Raw genomic sequence first — 21,725 nt, 5'->3', positions numbered from 1 at the left:
GTCTCGGGAACCGCAGCTGGCCTTTAGGGCACGTGATTGAAGGGGAATCTCGGTACCCGACTGGCGCGAGACCGTTGGGACTGGCTAGATTGATTGGCCTAGTGTTTTTTGGGTTCGCTCTGGTGAGACGGGTAGCAGTAGCTTTCAGTTGCGCTTGCGCAGTGTTTCCGGCTCTGAACTATCGGTGACGGTTGATATCTCTAGCAAGATGAAGGTGCAGAGTGACTGTTAAACGGAGGCGGAAGGGGCGGACTCTCTTCGCCTTACCCTGCTGAGGGAGGCGGGTGGTGGGTCGGTCCATGTACACCCCTGGCTGGTTCACCCGCCTTTCTTTACTGCGCCTGGTGGAGGAGGGACAGGCTCGGAGGGTTGTTTCTCACCAGGCCTTCTGCCCCGGGGTTCGGAGCATCGGACCAAGGCCCGACAGCATTTGTGTATTCTTTCCCATCTACAGAACGTAGTGCTTTTCAAGTTTCCTTCCAGTGATGCATAGTATTTGACGTTTATCATTAGGTGGTTAAGTATAGCCAGTGCCTAGCTTTTCCGAAATACCTCCCTCTTTAGGAATCCTTGCCTAACATCAGATTGACTAAATAATAGTAGATAGCTCCAATACAGAGCTTTTAGGTTTGCAAAGAGTTTCATACATCCTCTCATTTTATCCTCACAATAGCCCTAGGAGGTAGGCGCTATTTTTTTTATTTTTTATTTTTTACAGATGAAGAAACTTGGCTCTCGGTCATGGTCATACAGTTGATTTAGTTTATTACTTTTCGTTTGTTTTTTTTTTTGAAGTACAATTTACTTGTTCTTCTGGTATGGTCATCCAGAAAAGGAGAATTTGAATTCTGGTTTAACTGGCAATAGATAGGACCTTTTTATCTACTGTGCCACTTTACTGCTTTGCTAAAACACTGTCATGATGAGTACCCCACATAATTCTTCCAAAGGGAATTGTTTCCTCTAAAATAGTCATTTATTTCATAAGCATATTATGATGTTAGATGTTCATGATGAAAATAAGAAATTTGAAAGTTCAAAGTTAGGGATATTAGCCTGAGAGAGGTTTACGTTAGAGAAAGCTTTGGAACCATACTCTTAAGCGTAGAGAGAACAGTATTTTCTGTGCTGAGGGCCGGTCTAGATAATTTAATAGTCTCAAGGTGGTGAATCTTTTGTGCACACTAAATCCCAAATGCTATTTGATAAATTATAGAGGGATAGTGAATTCCAGTTGGTAGAGAGTACCCATTTGCAAATTGTCAACTGAATCCTAATTCCATTTAGTCTCCTCCTTTTCATTTCTTTATTGTCTTGGATTGTATGCATATTTCTGCTGTTCCTCTTCTTTTACATTTTACCCTTAACTGGCTACAATATACATATGTACTGTTGTTACAGTTGTTAAAAATTTAATGTTATCCTTGAAATCCTTGTTCCTTGAAATATTTGAAATCTCTCTGCAGTTACTGAGGAATGATGCTTTGCTATTAAGATGATTCCACTTTTGGATATGTTGAGTTTGAAATAAGTATATATTTTTGTAAATATTGAGCTCAAATATAGATCTTTGGTAGATGTTGCCAAAATTGAAGTTCTTGCTTGTGTCTTGGGAGGATAGATGTCAGGGGTGTGACAAGGAAATCACTTTAAAGGACTGATATATATTAATTTAAGGTCGCCAAGGAATTCAGCTATGTGATTCCTAAATTAAAACTCAAGTCAGCAGTCAACCTTTTATGGAGTTTAATTACAAACAGGATGAAGAAAGGTATTAGAGGTAGAGAGAGAGAGGGAGAGAGAAAGGGGAGAGAAGGGAATAGGGCTTAAATACCCCTTCTGTTTAGGCTGGGCCAAAAGGCCCAAGCCCTTAGATAGCTGAGGCAAAGAAAGGAGATCAGTCCCTATTACTCATGTGACCAAAATGGAGAAACAGTCTCAGGGGCCTCCACCTCCAGCTTCCTTCAGAGCCAATCCTCAAAGCACCACACCTCAGACCAAAAAACCTCTCCAACCAACCCCCTCAGTCCTCAGACCCCTCTATCTTTAAGGAAACCATCCAAGTTCCCTCCCCTCAGTTCTCACATCTACCAATCACTGTTCATGTCTTCCCTGTGCCAATGGTGGCTCTAGCTTAACCCAGGACCACCCAGAGGTCTGTGGCTTTGCACATGACTGTTGAAGGTCATATTCTCAAATAATTAAATCTTGATCCTTTGCTGCAGCCCTTCCTAAATCCTGTTAGGACTGAGTGGGGTGGAAATTGTATTTCCAAGACCTGGTCCTGTCATTCCAAGTATCTCTATTGTATCAATTCTAAAATCAATCATGACTCAAAGAAATTCCTGTTCTATGCTTAAGCATAGGTCAAAGCCCTTTCCATTGTTCAGCAAAAGGTTTCTGTCCTAAAGTAATCTTAAGAAGGGAGGAGGAGGAACCTCCCATGCCAATGGGGTTCACATTCCAATAGAGTTCCCACTATCAATAGGAAATTTTTCAAGTATGAAATTTCCCAATGGTGAAATTTCCAACATTTATAAGTCTAAGAAATTTTAAGGTTTACAGGGGAGATTACAATTCCTTTTGCTTTTTTGAAGAACTTGACCTCTCCTTTAAGGGAGACTATAATAGTGTTAGATATTAAAAGGAAATCTAAAGTTAGATTCAAGAAAATGAGCCAATGGACTAAAGAATTTAGTCTAACCTCAAATAGCACATTCCAAAAAAAAATACTCTTTTCCATCTCCCAAGATTACTTTGTATTTATTTATCCACCTACTTACATATTATATTCCTTGGGGCTTGCTCCTTGAGGGCAAAAACTGTTAATTTTTCATCTTTGTATATGCTAGGTGTCTAGCATGATATCTTTTACATAGTGTATCCTTTAGAATTGGATCATAGTTTCAGAGCTGGAAGTGTCCTTAAGTGTTCATCTGGCTTATCTTCCACATTTTATAGATGAGGAAACAGATTCAGAGAGGTAACATGACTTACCCAGGCACAGTATAGATTCTAATTGAGCAAAGATTGAAGGAAAAGTCAATTTTAATTGAGGCTGTTTTAACTGCTACTGTGTATGTTTTTCATATATTGCAGAATCAGTTTATTACATGAAATAATTGGCAAGGATAGGAAACCTTTTTAAAAAATTTATACTGAGAAATAAAGAACTAATGAGTAGCACATTAAAAAAAGTCATACACAATTTTTTTAAAATAGAGAAATAATATAAAGTATTCAGTTCATTAATTTGAAAATAGGTAATAAAACATGAAGCTCTTATATAAGTGTAACAATAGTACATATGTGTCTTTTGGCTAGTTAAGGAAAGAAAGAAGTAAAGGAAATAAGGAAAGAGAAATAGAGATATGCATATAGTTCATGACAACAGAAAAAGGGAAAGGAGATTCAAGAATCAGTTCAAAATTAACAATAAATAGAAAATTTCTATCAATACCGCTGGTAAAAGCAATAAAATTTTGCTTCACCCAAATTCCCACCTAGAAAATATTGACAATATAGATAATAAATTTGATTCTGTATGAAAGTCTGTAATACTGGGCCTTTTTTTTTCTCTAGTACTTTTTGTTTTATTGGTACCTTTTATTTTTATGTGAATATTTACTCCCTACTACATTGATCTTCCTGAAACAGTGACAGCACCTGCCAAATTCCTTATCCCACAGTAATTTACCAATAGGAGAAAAGTGTGTATTGTTATGTTTCCTCTGGGCTGGAGATTGGTCATTGAAATTAATTTAAATACTGACTTCTTTCTTTTGGTAGAACCTTAGTTTTTTAGTTACTCTTGGGACCTTACTTTTTTAGCTTCATTTATTGATGTAGTAAACTGATCTCATGTTCACACATACATATATACACATATGGAGCTGTGGCTATTTATTTTTTTATCATACAAAGCATACTTCCCATATTGATCATCGTTATAAGAGCACCTGCATAAAAAACCACCACCCCCACCCCCAAATAAAACTAAATACACAATGTACTGATGTGAAAGATAATAGGCTTTTATCCACATCCATACAACTCAGCAGTTCTTTCTCTGGAGGTGGACAGCATTCTCTACCATAAGTCTTTCAAGATTGTCCCAGATCATTTGCATTGCTGGTAGTAGCCAAGTATTCACAGTTGATCATCTTACAGTATTGCTGTTACTGTGTACAGTGTTCTCCTGATTCTGCTTATTTTGCTATGTATCAATTTATGCAGGTCTTTCCAGCGTTTTCTGAAATCATTTTGCTTATCATTTCTTACAGTCCAATAGTATTCTAACACTAACATATACCACAGTTTGTTCATCCATTCTTCAGTTGATGGACATCTCCTCATTTTTTCAATTCTTTGTGTAGCTATTTTTATAAACATAAAATGTTAGAGCTTGAAGGGACCATCAACTAACCTAACGTTCTCTCACTTTTTACTGATGAGAAAAGAAGGCAAGAAAGGTAAAATTTGCTCAAAATCACATATAAAGGGAATAGTATAAGCAAGCCTAGAAATCATGTCTTCAGTACTGTTTTCACTACACCATGCAGCAGGACTAGCTTAAACTTCAGTAATTATGCTGGCAAGGTTATTGCAAAATATGCCTTTAAAAATCCTTGCAAAGTCTCTTATAATTAATCATTCTACAATCAATTTTGCTCAATTACAATTTTATGGGAAAACTTAGTCTTTAGAACTTTCATCTTAGCATATATTTCTGTACTGTTGCTTTTCCATTAACTTACTTTCTGCAGGTGTAATATTCTATCTTATTGCTGTGCTTCTTTAAGACATTAAGGGCATATGTATTTTGATTTTATCTTTATTTCAACCTCAAAAGCCACCTTCAAAAGAGTATGAAACAAATCAACTGATACACTTTACAGTATTTATATGTTAGAGACAGTCTATATGTTTTTTCCCTTTCATTAAAGGAAAATAAAGAGCCTCTAGCAGTATATGTCAGACTAAGGAAACTTTAGGGTTTTGGGATTTGAGCTTGAAGCTTGAATTCTCAAATTAGAAGCTAGACAAATTTTAGAAGCACCTTCTAAATTGTAAACTTCCAAATTATTATAGTATAAATCTGATCTTTCTGGTAGTGGGAATTTTAAGTTCATAAGAAACAATTTCTTAGTAAATGTTATCCTGATATTCCCGCCCTCCCCCTCCCCTTAGGAATGATAGAATAAACTAATATGAAATTTCCTTATTCTTACAATTTCTCTGTAAACATACTAGGGGAAAAATGGTAATAGGAAGTATATGTTTATTTTCATTAACTACTAAGTAAAATTTAGCATTTCCTTCAATTGTTAATATAGGCAGCAGACCAGTTTTAGAAGTAGCTGTGATTTTTGTCACCTATTATAGAAATCATATTTTCTTTTTTCCCTTTAAAAATATATTTATTTTTAACACTTAAAAATATTTTTGATTTCCAAATTCTTTCCCACCCTTCCACCATCCACTGAGAAGGTAAGCAATATATCAATTATACATGTGAAATCATACAAAACATTTCCATATCTCAGAAAAAAGCAAAAAATAATGAAAGTGAGAAAATGATATACTTCAACTGCAGTTAGAGTTCAGTTCTTTCTCTGGAGGTGAATTGCATTTTTTATGATGAGTTTTTTGGGATTTAATTGGATCATCATGTTGATCAGAATAGCTAAGTCTTTCACAGTTGATCCTCATACTAATATTGCTGTTACTGTGTACAGTGATCTCCTGGTCCTGCTCACTTCATTTTGCATCATTTTGTACAGGTCTTCCCATGTTTTCCTGAATCCACCCCCCTCATCATTTCTTAGAGCACAATAGTACTCCATCACAATCATGCATATTTTTATATCATATTACCGTTATTGAAGATATCTCAAAAATTTATGCTCATCACTACTTAGAAATTATTGTATTATACCTGAATTCCTATATAAGTACACTTTTTTGACACAGCTGTACATTACCAGATTGCCAATGGGGTACATGAGACACAAAAAAATGTTACTTTAGAGCAGTGTTGGCGAAGTGTTGGCATGCATGACTAGCTGGCTTGAGTAACTGCTCCCTTCCCCCTCTTCCCAGGAATTGAGGACATGTTTTCATGCCTACCATCTCTGTCCAGCCTCTCAAAGTAAGCACTTCCTCCACTCTCTGGGGTAATGCCAGGCATGGGGTGGGGATTGGGGTAGGGAGTGGTACTCACAGGCATCTTGAAGCTGCAATTTGCATATGCAGACTTGAAAACCTTCACCAATACTGCTCTATTTAAGTATTCTATTTATTCTTCTGTTAATCTAGGCAATTTATATTTTTGTAAATATTCATATCACTTAGATTGTCATATTTATTGCCATATAATTGAGCAAAATAGTTTTTAATAATTGCCTTAATTTCCTCTTCATTAGAGGTGAGGTCTCCTTTTTCATCTTTGATACTGTTAATTTGGTTTTATTCTTTCTTTTTTTTTATTAGATTGACTAGTACTTTGTCTATTTTGTTTTTTCAAAGTATAAGCCTCTAGGCTTATTTATTAATTCAATAGTTCTTTTACTTTCAATTTGATTAATTTCTCCTTTAATTTTTAGGATCTCTAATTTAGTTTTCATCTGGGGATTTTTAATTTGTTCACTTTCTAGTTTTTTAATTTGAATGACCAATTCATTGATCTTTGCCCTCCCTAATTTGTTAATATATGCACTTAAGGATAGAAATATTCCCCTGAGTACTGCTTTGGTTGCATCCCATAGATTTTGATATTATGTCTCATCATTGTAATTTTCTTCAATGAAATTATTAATTGTTTCTATGATTTGTTCTTTAACTAATTTTGGAGAATAATATTATTTAATTTCCAATAATTTTTGATTTGCCTCTCTGTGTACCCTTACTAATTATTATTTTTATTGCATTATGATTTGAAACATTTGCATTTATCATTTATGCTTTTTTGCAATTGTTTGCCATTTTTCTATGCCCTAGTACATGGTCAATCTTTGTAAATATACCATGTGCTACTGAAAAGAAGGTGTATTCCTTTTTTGTCCCTATTTATTTTTATCCACACATCCATTAGCTCTAATTTTTCTAAGATTTCATTCATATCTCTTACCTCTTTCTTATTTTTTTGGTTTGATTTATCTAGATCTGGTAGAGGAAGGTTCAGGTCTCCCATCAGTATAATTTTACTATCTATTTCCTCCTTAAACTCCACTAGTTTCTCCTTTAGAAATTTGGATGCTAGAGCTTCTGAGTAAACATGGCGGCAGTCTAGACGCAAGACTCATCCTCTCCTCAGCACCCACTGATGTAGAAAACCCAAAAGACCAAAAAACCCAAATTCACAAGAAAGAAGAGACTCTATAGTAGGGCACAACATTGAAGGTACGTGGGATTTGGGCATTTCCACATTATAAGGGAGTGAAAAAGCTCCCACCAAAACCTCAAGCTGATCTACCCTCCCCCACCCCACCTACAGAGCCAGAGTCAGAGCCAACACGTGACAGAATCAGTGAGCAAGGGGCACCTCTAGAGTGAGTAAGGGGCACCTCTAGGTCCTTGGGAGCTGACTAAGACCACCAAAGAAATACCTCTGAGAGCAGCTACAACTGAAACCCCAGCAGGCTGAAGAGCACAGACTGTGGGTGCTCGTGGGAAAATAGCACAGAGAAGGGCAGAAAACAGCAGAAGCTGTGGAGATTAGAGAGCTTTCCTCAGGCAAAATCCTTGCTCCTTAGCTCCATACACAGAGAGCCTGCCCGTCTCACTCAGATTTCTGACTAAAAAGTGAAGGAAAAGCCTCCACAGTGATGGCAAATGGTGCCTAGGACCAACAACCTCCCTTCAAGAAAAACAGGAAGAAGGGGTTGACCCTGGAAAATTTTTACAGAGGAAAAATCCAGGCTACAGAGGAAATTCAAATAAACCCAAAACCTCCCCCAAAATGGAAATAATCCACATATTCTTGAAGAAATTATATTGTAGCTTATCAGAAAGATGGAAGCCTTCTGGCAAGAAAAGTGGGAAATAATTCAAAGAGAAAAATGACAGTTTAAAGGACAAGAACTCCCAATTGGAGAAAAAGCTGGAAGCCATGAAAAGTAGACCAAAACAAAAAGGAAAATCAAGATTATAATGGAAAAATCAGTCCTTAAAGACCAGAATTAAGCAACTGGATGACAATAAAATTGGAAAACAGCAAGAATTAATAAAGCAAAGTCAAAAGACTGACAAAATAGAAGAAAAAATAAAATATCTCACCAACAAGATGACAGATCAGGAAAACAGATCATGATGAGACAATTTGAGAATCATTGGTCTAGCTGAAAATCCAGAAATAAACAGAAGTCTTGACAACATACTACAAGAAATCATCCAAGTAAACTGCCCTGATGTTCTTGAACAAGAGGGCAAAACAGACATTGAAAGAGTTCAAAGAATATTCTCTACACTAAATCCTCAAAAGACAACTCCCAGGAATGTAATCGCCAAATTCAAGACCTTGCAAGCTAAGGAGAAAATTCTACAAGAAGCCAGAAAAAGACAATGCAGATATAAAGGAGTACCAATCAGGATTACACAAGATCTGGAAGCTTCCACACTAAAGGACCACAAGGCTTGGAATATGATATTCAGAAAGGCAAGAGAATTGGGTCTTCAACCAAGGATCACCTATCCATCAAAACTGACTATATACTTCCAGGGGAAAGTATGGGCATTCAACAAAATAGAAGATTTTCAAGTATTTGTAAAGAAAAGACCAGAACTAAGTGGAAAGTTTGATATCCAAACACAAAGATCAAGAGAAACATGAAAAGGTAAATAAGAGAGGGAAAAGGGAAAAATGTTTTTTCTTTATTCAAACTTTCTTCCTTAAGGGCTACAGTTAGATCAAATTATATATATTAATATATGGGGAAAATGTTATTTGTAACTCTTAAAAATTGCATTCACTATTATAGTAATTAGAAGAATCATTCACAGGGAGAGATTTGGGTAATAAGTGCTATAAGATGCTATACAATAAAAGAAAAAGGGAGAGGGGAAATCGAAGATGACACCAAGAGATACTTGAAGAAATAAAATAAATAGGATAATCTTTATCACACAAAGATATACATGGGAAGGGGAGGCAAGGATACTCATAAGAAGGAGAGGAAGAGAATGCTAATAGGTAATACTTAAACCTTACTCAGTGAAATCAATTCTGAGAGGGAAGAGCATCTAGATCTCTTGAATTGTATCTTATCCTACAGGGAATGTGAGAAGGGAAAACTAAGGGGGCAGGGGGAGAAGGGAGTACAAAAAGGGAGGGAAAGAGACGGGGGAAGGAACTTAACAGACCCTCAAAAAACAAGAAGGGAACAAAAAGGTAGGGACCAGAAAGGGAACCATATCAAGTGAGGGGATTAGGGGGATTGATTAAAAGTAAACCATTGGTTTAAAAGGATATAGCAAAAGAAGAAAGGAAAGAACTAGGAGAGGATATTAAAATGCTGGGGAATACACAAGTGACAATCATAACCTTGAATGTGAATGGGATGAACTTGCCCATAAAACGAAAACAATTGGGAGAGTGGATTAGAATCCAAAATCCTACCATATGTTGTCTACAATAAACACACCTGGGATGGGTAGATACTCACAAAGTTAGAATCAAAGGTTGGAGCAAAACCTATTGGGTCTCAACTGACAGAAAGAAGGCAGGAGTTGCAATCATGATATCTGACAAAGCCAAAGTAAAAATAGGTCTGATTAAAAGGGATAAGAAAGGTAAATACATCCTGATAAAAGGGAGTACAATGAGGAAATATCACTAATGAACATGTATGCACCAAATGGTATAGCATGCAGATTTCTAAAGGAGAAACTAGTGGAATTAAAGGAGGAAATAGACAGTAAAACTATACTAGTGGGAGACCTGAACCAATCACTATCAAATTTAGATTAAAAAATAAATAAGAAAGAGGTAAAAGATGTAAAGTCTTAGAAAAATTAGAGTTAATAGATATATGGAGAAAAAGAAATAGGGACAAAAAGGAATACACCTTTTCAGCAGCACATGGTACATTCACAAAGATTGACTGTGTACTAGGTCATAAAAACATGGTAAACAAATGCAGAAGAGCAGAAATAATAAATGCAACCTTTTCAGATCATAATACAATAAAAATAATGGTCAGTAAGGGTACATGGAGAGCCAAGTCAAAAATTACTGGAAATTAAATAATATGATTCATCAAAATTAGTTAGAGAACAAATCATAGAAACAATAATTTCATTGAAGAAAATAAGAATGATGAGACATCTTTTCAAAATCTGTGGGTTGCAGCCAAAGCAGTACTGGGGTGGGTGGGGGGAATTTATATCCTTGAGTTCATATATTAACAAATTAGGGAGAGCAGAGGTCAATAAATTGGACATGCCAATCAAAAAACTTGAAAGCAAGCAAATTAAAAATCCCCCAAAGAAAACTAAATTAGAGATCCTAAAAATTAAGGGAGAAATTAATAAAATTGAACATGAAAGAACTATTGAATTAATGAATAAGACTAGAAGCTGGTATTTTGGAAAAAAAACAAAATAGACAAAGTACTGGTTAATCTAATAAAAAAAGGAAAGAAGAAAACCAAATTAACAGTATCATAGATGAAAAGGGAGACCTCACCTCCAATGAAGAGGAAATTAAGGCAATCGTTAAAAACTATTTTGCCCAATTATATGGCAATAAATATGGCAATTTGGTGATATGGACGAATGTTTACAAAAATATAAATTGCCTAGATTAACAGAAGAAGAAATAGAATTCTTAAATAATTCTATATCAGAAAAAGAAATTGAATAAGCCATCAAAGGAATCCCTAAGAAAAAAACCTCAGGGCCTGATGGATTCACAAGTGAATTCTATAAAACTTTAAAAGAACAGCTAATTCCAATGCTATACAAACTGTTTGACATAATAAGCAAAGAGGGAGTTCTACCAAATTCCTTTTATAACACAAATATAGTACTTATTCCAAAGCCAGGCAGTTCAAAAATGGAGAAAGAAAACTATAGACCCATCTCCTTAATGGACATAGATGCAAAAATCTTAAATAGGATAGTAGCAAAAAGATTCCAGCAAGTCATCATGAGGGTTATTCACTAAGATCAGGTGGAATTTATGCCAGAAATGCAAGGATGGTTCAATATTAGGAAAACCATCCACATAATTGACCACATCAACAAGCAAACCAACAAAAATCACATGATTATCTCAATAGATGCAGAAAAAAGCTTTGACAAAATACAACACTCATTCCTACTGAAAAACAATAGAAAGCATAGGAATAGACAGTCTTTTCCTAAAAATAATAAACAGTATATATCTTAAAACAATAATTTGCAATGGGGATAAACTAGATGCATTCCCAATAAGATCAGGAGTGAAACAAGGATGCCCATTATCAACTCTATTATTTAACATTGTACTAGAAACACCAGCAGTGGCAATTAGAGAAGAAAAAGAAATCAAAGGTATTAAAATAGGCAATGAGGAGACCAAGCTATCACTCTTTGCAGATGATATGATGGTCTACTTAAAGAATCCTAGAGAATCAACTAAAAAGCTAGTGGAAATACTCAACGTTAGCAAAGTTGCAGGATACCAAATAAACCCACATAAGTCATCAGCATTTCTATAAAACTCCAACACATCTCAGCAGCAAGAATTAGAAAGAAATTCCATTTAAAATCACCCTAGACAGTATAAAATGCTTAGGAATCTATCTGCTAAGACAAATACAGGAACTATATGAACACAACTATAAAACACTCTCCACACAATTAAAACTAGATTTAAACAATTGGAAAAACATTGATTGCTCATGGGTAGGATGAGTTAACATAATAAAAATGAGAATCCTACCCAAATTAATTTACTTATTTAGTGTCATACCCATTGAACTACCAAAAGACTTTTTTACTGAATTAGAAAAAACCATAACAAAGTTCATTTAGAAGAATAAAAGATCAAGGATATCCAGGGAGACAATGAAAAAAATGCAAAGGAATGTGGTCTTGCAGAACCAGATCTCGAACTATATTATAAAGCAGTGGTCATCAAAACAATATGGTACTGACTAAGAGACAGAAGGGAAGATGAGTGGAATAGACTTGGGGTAAGTGACCTCAGCATGACAGTCTATGACAAGCCCCAAAATCCCAGCTTTTGGAACAAAAATCCACTATTTGATAAAAACTCCTGGTAAAATTGAACCACAGTGTACCAGTCTCTGTGTACAATGCTCTCCTGGTTTTGCTCCTTTCGCTCTGCATCACCTTCCTGGAGGTTGTTCTAGTTACCATGGAATTCCTCCAGTTTGTTATTCCTTTGACCACAATAATAGTCCATCACCAACATTTACCACAATACAGTATGGGAGAGATTAGGTTTGGATCACCACCTCACACCCTATACCAAGATAAACTCAGAATGGGTGAATGATTTGAACATAAAGAAGGAAACTATAAGTAAATTATGTGAACACAGGATAGTATAGATGTCAGATTTCCTTTTCCTTTTGGGAAAGGAAAGATTTTAAAACCAAGCAAGACTTAGAAAAAGTCACAAAATGTAAAATAAATAATTTTGTTTACATCAAATTAAAAAGGTTTGGTACAAACAAAATCAATGTAACCAAAATTAGAAGGGATGTAAGAAACTGGGAAACAATCTTCATAACAAAAACCTCTAATTACTCAAATTTACAAAGAGCTAAATCAATTGTACAAAAAATCGTCATTCTCCAATAGATAAATGGGCAAGGGACATTAATAGGCAATTTTCAGTTAAAGAAATCAAAACTATTAATAAGCATTTGAAAAAGTGTTCTAAAGCTCTTATAATCAGAGAGATGCAAATCAAAAGAACTCTGAGATATCACTTCACAACTAGCAGATTGGCTAACATGACAGCAAAGGAAAATAGTGAATGCTGGAGGGAACGTGGCAAAGTCGGGACATTAATGCACTGCCGGTGGAATTGTGAATTGATCCAACCATTCTGGAGGGCAATTTTGAACTATGCCCAAAGGGCAATAAAAGACTGTCTGCCCTTTGATCCAACCAAAGCACTACTGGGTTTGTACCCCAAAGAGATAATAAGGAAAAATACATGTACAAGAATATTCATAGTTGCGCTTTGTGGTGGCAAAAAATTGGAAAATGAGGGGGTGCCTTTCAATTTAGGAATGGCTGAACAAATTGTGGTAAATGTTGGTGATGGACTATTATTGTGGTCAAAGGAATAATAAACTGGAGGAATTCCATGGTAACTAGAACAACCTCCAGGAAGGTGATGCAGAGCGAAAGGAGCAAAACCAGGAGAGCATTGTACACAGAGACTGGTACACTGTGGTACAGTCTAATGTAATGGACTTGCAGTGATCCTGAACAACTCAGAGGGATCTATGAGAAAGAATACTATCCATCTTCAGAGGAAAAACTGTGGGAGAAAAAACACCAAAGAAAAACAACTGCTTGATTACATGGGTCAAGGGGGATATTATTGAGTATATAGATCCTAAATGAATATCCTAGTCCAAACATTAATAGCATGGAAATAGATTCTGATCAAGGACACATGTAATACCCAGTGGAAATATGCATCGGCTACAGGAAGTATGAGGGGAGGAGAGGGAGGAATAGAATATGATTTTTGTAACCAAGGAATAATGTTTGAAATTGACCAAATAAAATTTTAAAAAAGAAATTTGGATGCTATTCCATTTGGCGCATACATGTTGATTACTGATATTTCCTCATTGTCTTTCCTGCCTTTGATCATGATATAATTACCTTCCCTGTCTCTTTTAATCAGATCTATTTTTACTTTGGCTATGTCAGATATGATTGAGACTCCTGCCTTCTTTTTCTCCATTGAAACCCTATAGCTTTTGCTCCAGTCTCTAACCTTTACCCTTTGTGTATCTATTTGCTTCATATGTGTTTCTTGTAAACAACATGTGGTAGGATTTTGGTTTCTAATCCACTCTCGTATTTGCTTCCATTTTATGGGTGTGTTCATCCCATTCACATTCTGAGTTATGATTTCCACCTGTGTATTCCCCATTATTTTGATTTCCACTCCTAGTCCTGCCCCTTTCTTCTTTCCCTATTTCCTTCTACACCAATGTTTTACTTTTAATCAGTCCCCATAATCCCCACCCTTATTTTACTTCCCTTTCTACCCCACCCCTTCCCTTCTTATTTGCCTTATTTTTTTTTTTAGGGTCTATTAAATTCCCTCCTCTTTCTCTTTACCTCCCTTTTGGGAATCCCCCCCAACGGAGGCCCCCCCCCCTTTGGTTTTTCCTTCTCATCTTCCCTGTAGGGTCAGATAGAATTTGATATCCCAATGGATCTAGGTGCTTTTCCTTCTCCGAGTTGACTCCAAGGAGAGTGAGATTTAAGTATTTCCTATTAGTACTCTCTTCCTCTCCTTCTTATAATAGTATTCTTCCCCTCCCCGTCTCATGTGCCTCTTTGTGTGGAATAGATTATCCTATTTATCTTATTCCTTCATGTTTCTCTTTGTGCCATCTTCTATTCCTCCCACGCACACCTTTTTTCTTTTTTTGCATGTCATCTGAGACCACTTACTAGCCCAACCTCTACTTTTGAATAATACTTCTAATTACTATAATAGTGAATGCAATTTTTGAGAGTTAAAAATAACATTTTTACAGATGGAAATATAAACAATTTGGCCTTATTAAAGCCCTTGATGAAGAAAATCGAAAAATATTTTTTTTTCTTTCCCCTCTCTTATTTACCTTTTCATGTTTCTCTTGATTTTTGTGTTTGGATATCAATCTTTCTGCTTAGTTCTGGTCTTTTCCTTACAAATACTTGGAAATATTCTATTTTTTTGAATGCCCATACTTTCCCCTAGAAATATATAGTCAGTTTAGATGGGTAGGTGATCCTTGGTTGTAGACCCAATTCTCTTGCCTTTCTGAATATCATATTCCAAGCCTTGTGGTCCTTTAGAGTAGAAGCTGCCAGATCTTGTGTAATACTGATTAGTGCTCCTTGATATCTGAATTGTCTCTTTCTGGCTTGTAAAATTATCTTCTTAGCTTGCAAGCTCTTAAATTTGGCAATTACAGTCCTGGGAGTTGTCTTTTGAGGATTTAGTGTAGAGGATATTCTATGAACTCTTTCAATGTTTATTTTGCCCTCTTGTTCAAGAACATAAGGGCAGTTTTCTTAGATAATTTCTTGTAGTATGATGTCAAAGTTTCTATTTCTGGGCTTTCAGTTAGACCAATGATTCTCAAATTGTCTCTTTTAGACCGGTTTTTGTAGTCAGTTATTCTGTCAGTGAGATATTTCATGTTTCCTTCTATTTTGTCAGTCCTTTGACATTGCTTTATTAATTCTTGCTGTCTTGTGAGATCATTGGCTTCTAATTGCCCAATTCTGGTCTTTAAAGAATGGTTTTCCACTATAATCTTTTGATTTTCCTTTTCGGTTTGGGCTATCCTGCTTTCTCATGGCTTCCAGCTGTTTAATTTTGGTCTCCAATTTATTTATAATTTAATTTGATTTCTGAACTTCTTTATCCAATTGGGAGTTCCTGTCTTTTAAAATGTTATTTTCTTTTTGAACTATTTCCCACTTTCTTTCCAAAAGTCTTCCATACTTCTCATAATCTCAGATTTAAATTTTTTAAGAGCTTGTGGCCAATTTTCATTTTCTTTGAAAGGTTTGGATGCATTACTTGTTTGTTGTCTTCTGCTGTTTCTTCTGTAGTCTGTATTTTTTCTCCATAAAGATTATCCAGGGTTGGTGCCTTATTTTTATTCTCCTTGGTGGTTGTTTTCCCTGGGAATTTCTGGCTATCATTATGCTGGTTTTTCCCTCCCTTTCCAGTCAGAAATCTGAGTGAGGAGGGCAGGCTCTCTGTGTATGGAGTTAAGGAGTGTGGTTTTTGCCCAAGGCTACCTCTCAAGTCTGCAGTTTTTACTGTGTGCTCGCTCTCTCTGATTCTGGCATGCTGGTTCTGACTCTGGCTCCATAGTGGGGTGGGGGAGGATTGATCAGCTCACATTTTGGTGGGAGCTATTTCATCCCCTTATAGTGTGGAAATGCCCAAATCTCACCTACCTCCATTGCTGGGCCCTACTGCGGAGTCCCCTTGTTCATCTAAACTTTTTTTTTTACCTTTTGTGGTAGTCTGTATTGGTCAGTGATGAGGAGAGAGGAAGAGTCCTGCTTCTATGCAGCAGCCATCTTAGCCCAGAGCCAATACTGTTCTAGAGGTATCTAAGAGTGTATCTTAGAGGTGGTGGGGTTCTCTTCATAAAAAATCTTTGAGCTAAGATGACATGATAATTTTTAGCTTGTATATTTGGCTAAGAGAGAGTACCCCAGAGATCCTTTCCTATTCTCAGATTCCATGATATGTAAAATTATAATCATTATTAGCAATATTAGTGCAAATGTTACCACATAGTTACTATCCATCTAACAAAAGTCACATAGTGTGTAGTTCTAAATCATGTGTCAGATTATAGCTAGAAAATAATTTCAAAATAATATTTAATTATAGCATTTGGCCATTCTAGATTGGTATAGCACATTTGTTGTACTTTCCCTGAGAGGTCCTTTAGAATAATTTTAAAGATAAAATTAACAGAGAAATTATTATATATGCAGGTTTTCTATATTTTAACTTTGGCTAGGTAGCATTTTGAAATGTTATCAAGTTCCAACCTCATCAAACTCTTTTTTATGGATTTAGCATTAGCAATAACATTTCTACTCTAGACAAATGTGTGACTAGATTTCACTTTTTGTCATGATGAGAATAATGCAATTTATGAAATTTTCAAGCCATCATATATTTATATCACTGTTGTTGTATAGGAAAACTTACCTTTTCTTTTGCCCTATTATTTAGGTCATTCCTAAAGTTGGTATTAATACCTACAGTATATTCTACATTATGCAGAATATATTCAGATGTGTCACATAACACAATCTGTTCATTATGTATGAAATGCTTCACATCTTTAAACAATTTTATGGTTTTTATTTATCCTATTTTTTTCTTTTTGGTATCAATATGGAAAGTGATTAAATAAAAATTTGAGCAAAGTGAGTATTTTAACTCATTTATTTTTGACTAGTTTGCATAAGGAGAGTTTTGAATAAGAGAATATTATGGGAGATAGGTGGTTGTTTTAGGGATATGGCATATCTCAGAAGAAGGCATAAAACAAGTTTGCAGGGTGAAAAAGAGTCTTCAGGTAAGTTAGCTTGAGTAGGAGAATATGAAGGATTCTGAAAGTGATTAGAATTATATTGGAATTAGTGGAGAACATTCACCAGGAGGTCATTTTTGTGACAAGGTAATGCTTATGAATTAACTAAAGAGGTATGGGGGCAAACATTACATAATCTACATTGGAGATAATGAAATGGTGAATATTGACTGAACATATCCATTTCTTCTATCTTACGAAGCATTTAACATAACTGCTACCTAATAAATATATGCTGATTGACATTTGGAATTATTTATCAAATAAGAGTTCTTTATAAAGAAAACTGAAAAAGTAGAGATGTGAAAGAGGGAAATGAAGAATTAAATTCATTTTTAAAGTTCATATGTTGGGGCATCTAGGTGGTTCAGTGGATAAAAAGCCAAATTTAGTAACTTCAATCACTAGCTATGTAACCCTGGGCAAGTCAGGTTACTGTTAATTGTTAATTCTTACTGTTAATTCTGCCTTGGAACCAATACTTAGTACTGATTCTAAGACAGAAGGTAAGTTTTTTTTAAGTTCCTATATTATGTATTTCATTAAAAATTATTTTCTGCATATTACAAAAATTTTAGATTTAAAAAATATTGTTGCATTATAACTTTTCAGTTAATTCCAAGTTTCTTTAGAAATTTGGAACATACAGTTATAATTCTTCCACTTAACTGTCAGGCTTTGATGAGCCAATAGACCTCTTTAAATCTCAGTTTCCTCATCTGTAAAAAATGTTTAATAATATCTTTCTTGTAAGGTTGTAAAAATATCAGTATAAATTTAGTTACTTAGTTTTGTTTTCACTTTTTCTAGAGAATGAAAGGCTAAGAAACATGATTGGTTTGCTTAATAAAATGAATTAGTTTTAATTCTGCTATATTCTGAATTCCTTTTTACTGTCAATACTTATTCTAGGATATGTACAATATCATTTGCAACCAGTGAGAAATCTTGCAAAAATTTTCTGTCAGGACAACAGTCTCTTGTTTGGAAAGCATCTAGTAACATATGAGCTGCAGTCAATCTGTGCATTTGGGAATTTTTAATATCACTGAGTTTTTATAATATTAAGTAAAATTTTGAAATTCTATTTTTTTCTCCCCAGCAAGTATTTATTCTCTTAGAAAAGTCTTTGCTTGGTGCTCCTGTACAGTTCAAATGGCAGAAAGCACAAGGAAATTACATTGCAGTCACAGGGTAAGACAATCAACATATTAAAAATTATAGTCTATGTCATTCATTTTATTTGACCTCTCTCTATATAACATTAAATAATGAAAGTTAAAGCAGTTCAGAGGATATTTTACTTTAGTAATAATTAAAAGTGAAGAACAAGTTGACTGGTTTGACTTACATTTAGAAAGTTTTAGTTCACTCAGCATGTCACTAAAAAAATTACTTAGATTGTGTACCATTTTACATCTTAAAAATCTAATATTGCATTTTTAGAGCTGATCACACAGTTAAAATTTTTGATCGCCATGGTCTAAAGAAAAATGAAATTAGTCTTCAAGGGTAAGTACAAAAATGTAATCAGAAATAATTTTCATAGAATGTATAAATATGGAAAACTTAAAAGAAAGGTACATTATGGTTTGGTTTAACAGAAAGAATTCTGGATTTGCAAATTATGGTTCAAACATTTACTAATTTTGTGACTCATGGTTGTCACTTCATTTCCCTGGGTGTTATTTGGAGACACCATATGATCTAACAAGGCAGCTCTTTTATTTTCAATTGATTTCCAATCTCAGGCCTCTTAGAAGTTCTTTCAGATCTCCATTTTTTTCCTGCCTCTCTTTCCTCCCAGCTGAGGACCTTAACTTTGTGACTGAGGAAATTGAGGATATTTGATGTAAATTCTCTTTTCCCATTTTTTTCTCCTCAAAACCTTAATTTCATTTCTTTTTTTTCTCCCTAGCCTCTGAAAGAGGTGACCCTTCTTGTCAAGGTCAACACTTCTCCATGTGTACTTGATCCCATCCCCTCCTATTTTCTCCAGCATATTTCATCCTCTCTAAAATTTTCATTCTCTTTAAGTGCTATATAAATGACAGCTGTTAACAAGATGAGAAAATGTATTGCAGGATACATACCTCACACAAATGAGATATTTATTTTTCCAGTGAAAACAATGTCTGCTTTTATTTTTTTTTAATCAATGACGATGTGAGATTATTCTAATGGTGATTGAATCTTTTAATTATGACCTAATCTCTTATTTGATTGAAATTTTCCATTGGTTTATATTCAATAAAATAGAACAGTGATCACAAATTGTCATTATCCAAGTTGAAAATTTGAAGTCAACTTTAAGGAAATTCTTGAACCTTTTGGAATAGGTGTAAAGGAAATTTGGTTTAATTTGAGCTAAAGTAACAGGCTAATGGTAGAAGGAAGGGGAGAAATAAAAAAGGTAATGTAAATCAGAGCAAATTAAAGATTGGCTTACTATGAACTCTAAGCCTCTAGCAATCGGGATGTATTATGATAACATTATTATAACAAAAACAACAGTAGCATTTCATTTGTTCAGCTTCTTGTAAGATTAAAAAATATTAATTTATATTCACATCTCTATTTTTTAAAGCCCTTCTGTTGCTATGGATTGGGATGTAGATGGAGACACATTAGCAATAATTGCTGAAAAATCTACCTGCATCTATTTGTGGGATGCCAATACAAATAAAACTAGTCAGTTGGATAGTGGCATGAGGTAAGAAAACATTCATTAATTTAAAAAGGAATGTTTTAAACTTGTATTTGTTCATAAACATTCTTAATCATTTGGTTTTGTTCCAGAAATTTATAAGGTCATAGAAATTTAGAGTTGGAAGGAACCTTAGTATCATCTATGTTATTAGCCTTCACATTTTCAGAATCTCAGAGTTGGAAAAGGTATCAGAAACCATCTAATTCACTGGTACTGAAATTCAGAGTAGTTAAGTGACCTGCCCAAGGTCACATAGCTAATTAATGGCAGAACTGGAACTAGAATACTGATTTCCAGAGCCTTAATCCTAACTCTCTTTACTAGACTAATACTACAATTTATGCAAAAGCCTTCTTAAGGCAAGGCATTCTTTTGCTTTAAATGAATTATGACCTCTGGTTAACTAATAAAGGTTAAAACAGTAGAATGGTCTCATGAAATAAAGTTTTTTGAGTAGATGCAGGGTAGTTTTTTTTTTTGGCTCCCACATGTAAGAAATGAGTACCCTACATGCTACATTATTAGAGCTCATTAGCTGTGGTTTTGAGTGGATGCACTTGTAGAGTGTGCCATAAACCTGGAGTTGCTTGCTTGAAGGCATCCATGTGTGATTGAGGGATGTCTCCAGAAGCTATCAGAGTCATTAAATGTATGGTACATGTAAATTGACATTAAAGAGGCCATCCAAGAAGTCTTTTAAGTGCCATGACGGGTTGGAGAAGCCCAGATAAGAGATGGAAAAGAAATAAAAGCTGTGTTCTTTGTCTTGTTCTTGAATAAAGGAATGGCCCTTCAAAACTTACTTGTGTATCACTTACTGCGTTAACATTTTGATAGAAACTGTCTGAGTATCCATTGATTATATACTACTCATGGTCATATTGTCAACAATGGAGAGATGGGGGAAAAACCCTAGTTAATTATGCTCAAAGTGTAGGCATCACTAAACAAAAAATCTGAAACGATAGCCATCAGTTTTAAGCTATGTCATACAGGTTTTGGTTATATAAGCCCTATAGGTTCAGTGGAATTTCAAAGAGCAAATATGGGAAGATAATGATTTACAGATCAAAGAACAGATGAAAGAAGGGAAAGATCTATATCAGGTAAAATAGGATACTAAGTGCCTGTTAACTCCAGTTAATTGATAGCAAGTTAGTTGATATCTCAAGCTTGATTTTTCAGACTTTAGCTAACTCTGGGACATGCTCATCTTTGTTGGTGGTGGTAAGAAAGTTAAGCCAGAAATTCTTTTATGCCATAAATAGATATACAGAATTCCTGACAGTTGTGATTTTTTCTAGTAACTACCCCTGAATAAATACCTTTCTTATTGTACTGGAGAGACTGACTAATTGGCAGCTTAAATGATTATTCCTTGGGTAATACATGAAGAGATAACATCATTTGGAAATGAATAGAAGAATGCTTAGTACATGACCCTTATTTTGTTAAATGTCTTTGCTTGGAATTTGTATTTATCTATGTTGATTTGGTAAAGAAAGCATTGCTAGTTTTGTGGTTTTTGTGAATTTCAGATTTAATTAGCTGATTACCCCAACAGTACTTTGGACTTAAGTGTAGCTGGGAAGAAAGGAACATTATGGGGTCCTGGGTGCTATTAATAAGTAGACTAAGAAGTTTCAAAAATTCTTTTAAACCAATTTGACTCTTAAAAAAATTCAATA

At 34.8% G+C, this 21,725-nt stretch overlaps 1 protein-coding gene across 5 annotated transcripts in view; it reads left to right on the top strand.

The window, feature by feature from the left end:
• Positions 1–26: 26 nt before the first annotated feature.
• LOC100022226 (WD repeat-containing protein 19-like) overlaps positions 27–21,725 on the top strand; it is a 183,417-nt gene continuing 161,718 nt past the window's right edge. For 4 of the 5 annotated variants that reach the window (XR_469031.3, XM_007496551.3, XM_007496549.3 and 1 more), the window contains exons 1-4: positions 27–214; positions 18,430–18,521; positions 18,774–18,839; positions 19,915–20,040. Coding sequence is in view for 4 of the 5 variants with exons in the window: in XM_007496551.3 (XP_007496613.1) it covers positions 209–214; positions 18,430–18,521; positions 18,774–18,839; positions 19,915–20,040 (290 nt within the window). In the remaining variant the exon portion in view is untranslated. Of the gene's footprint in view, positions 683–18,429; positions 18,522–18,773; positions 18,840–19,914; positions 20,041–21,725 lie in introns of all 5 variants that reach the window. The other variant, XM_056802536.1, reaches the window with a different exon arrangement.

Source organism: Monodelphis domestica, chromosome 6 (assembly GCF_027887165.1).
Source record: "Monodelphis domestica isolate mMonDom1 chromosome 6, mMonDom1.pri, whole genome shotgun sequence".
Classification (NCBI taxonomy): domain Eukaryota; kingdom Metazoa; phylum Chordata; class Mammalia; order Didelphimorphia; family Didelphidae; genus Monodelphis; species Monodelphis domestica.
This window is presented reverse-complemented; position numbering and strand designations above follow the sequence as displayed.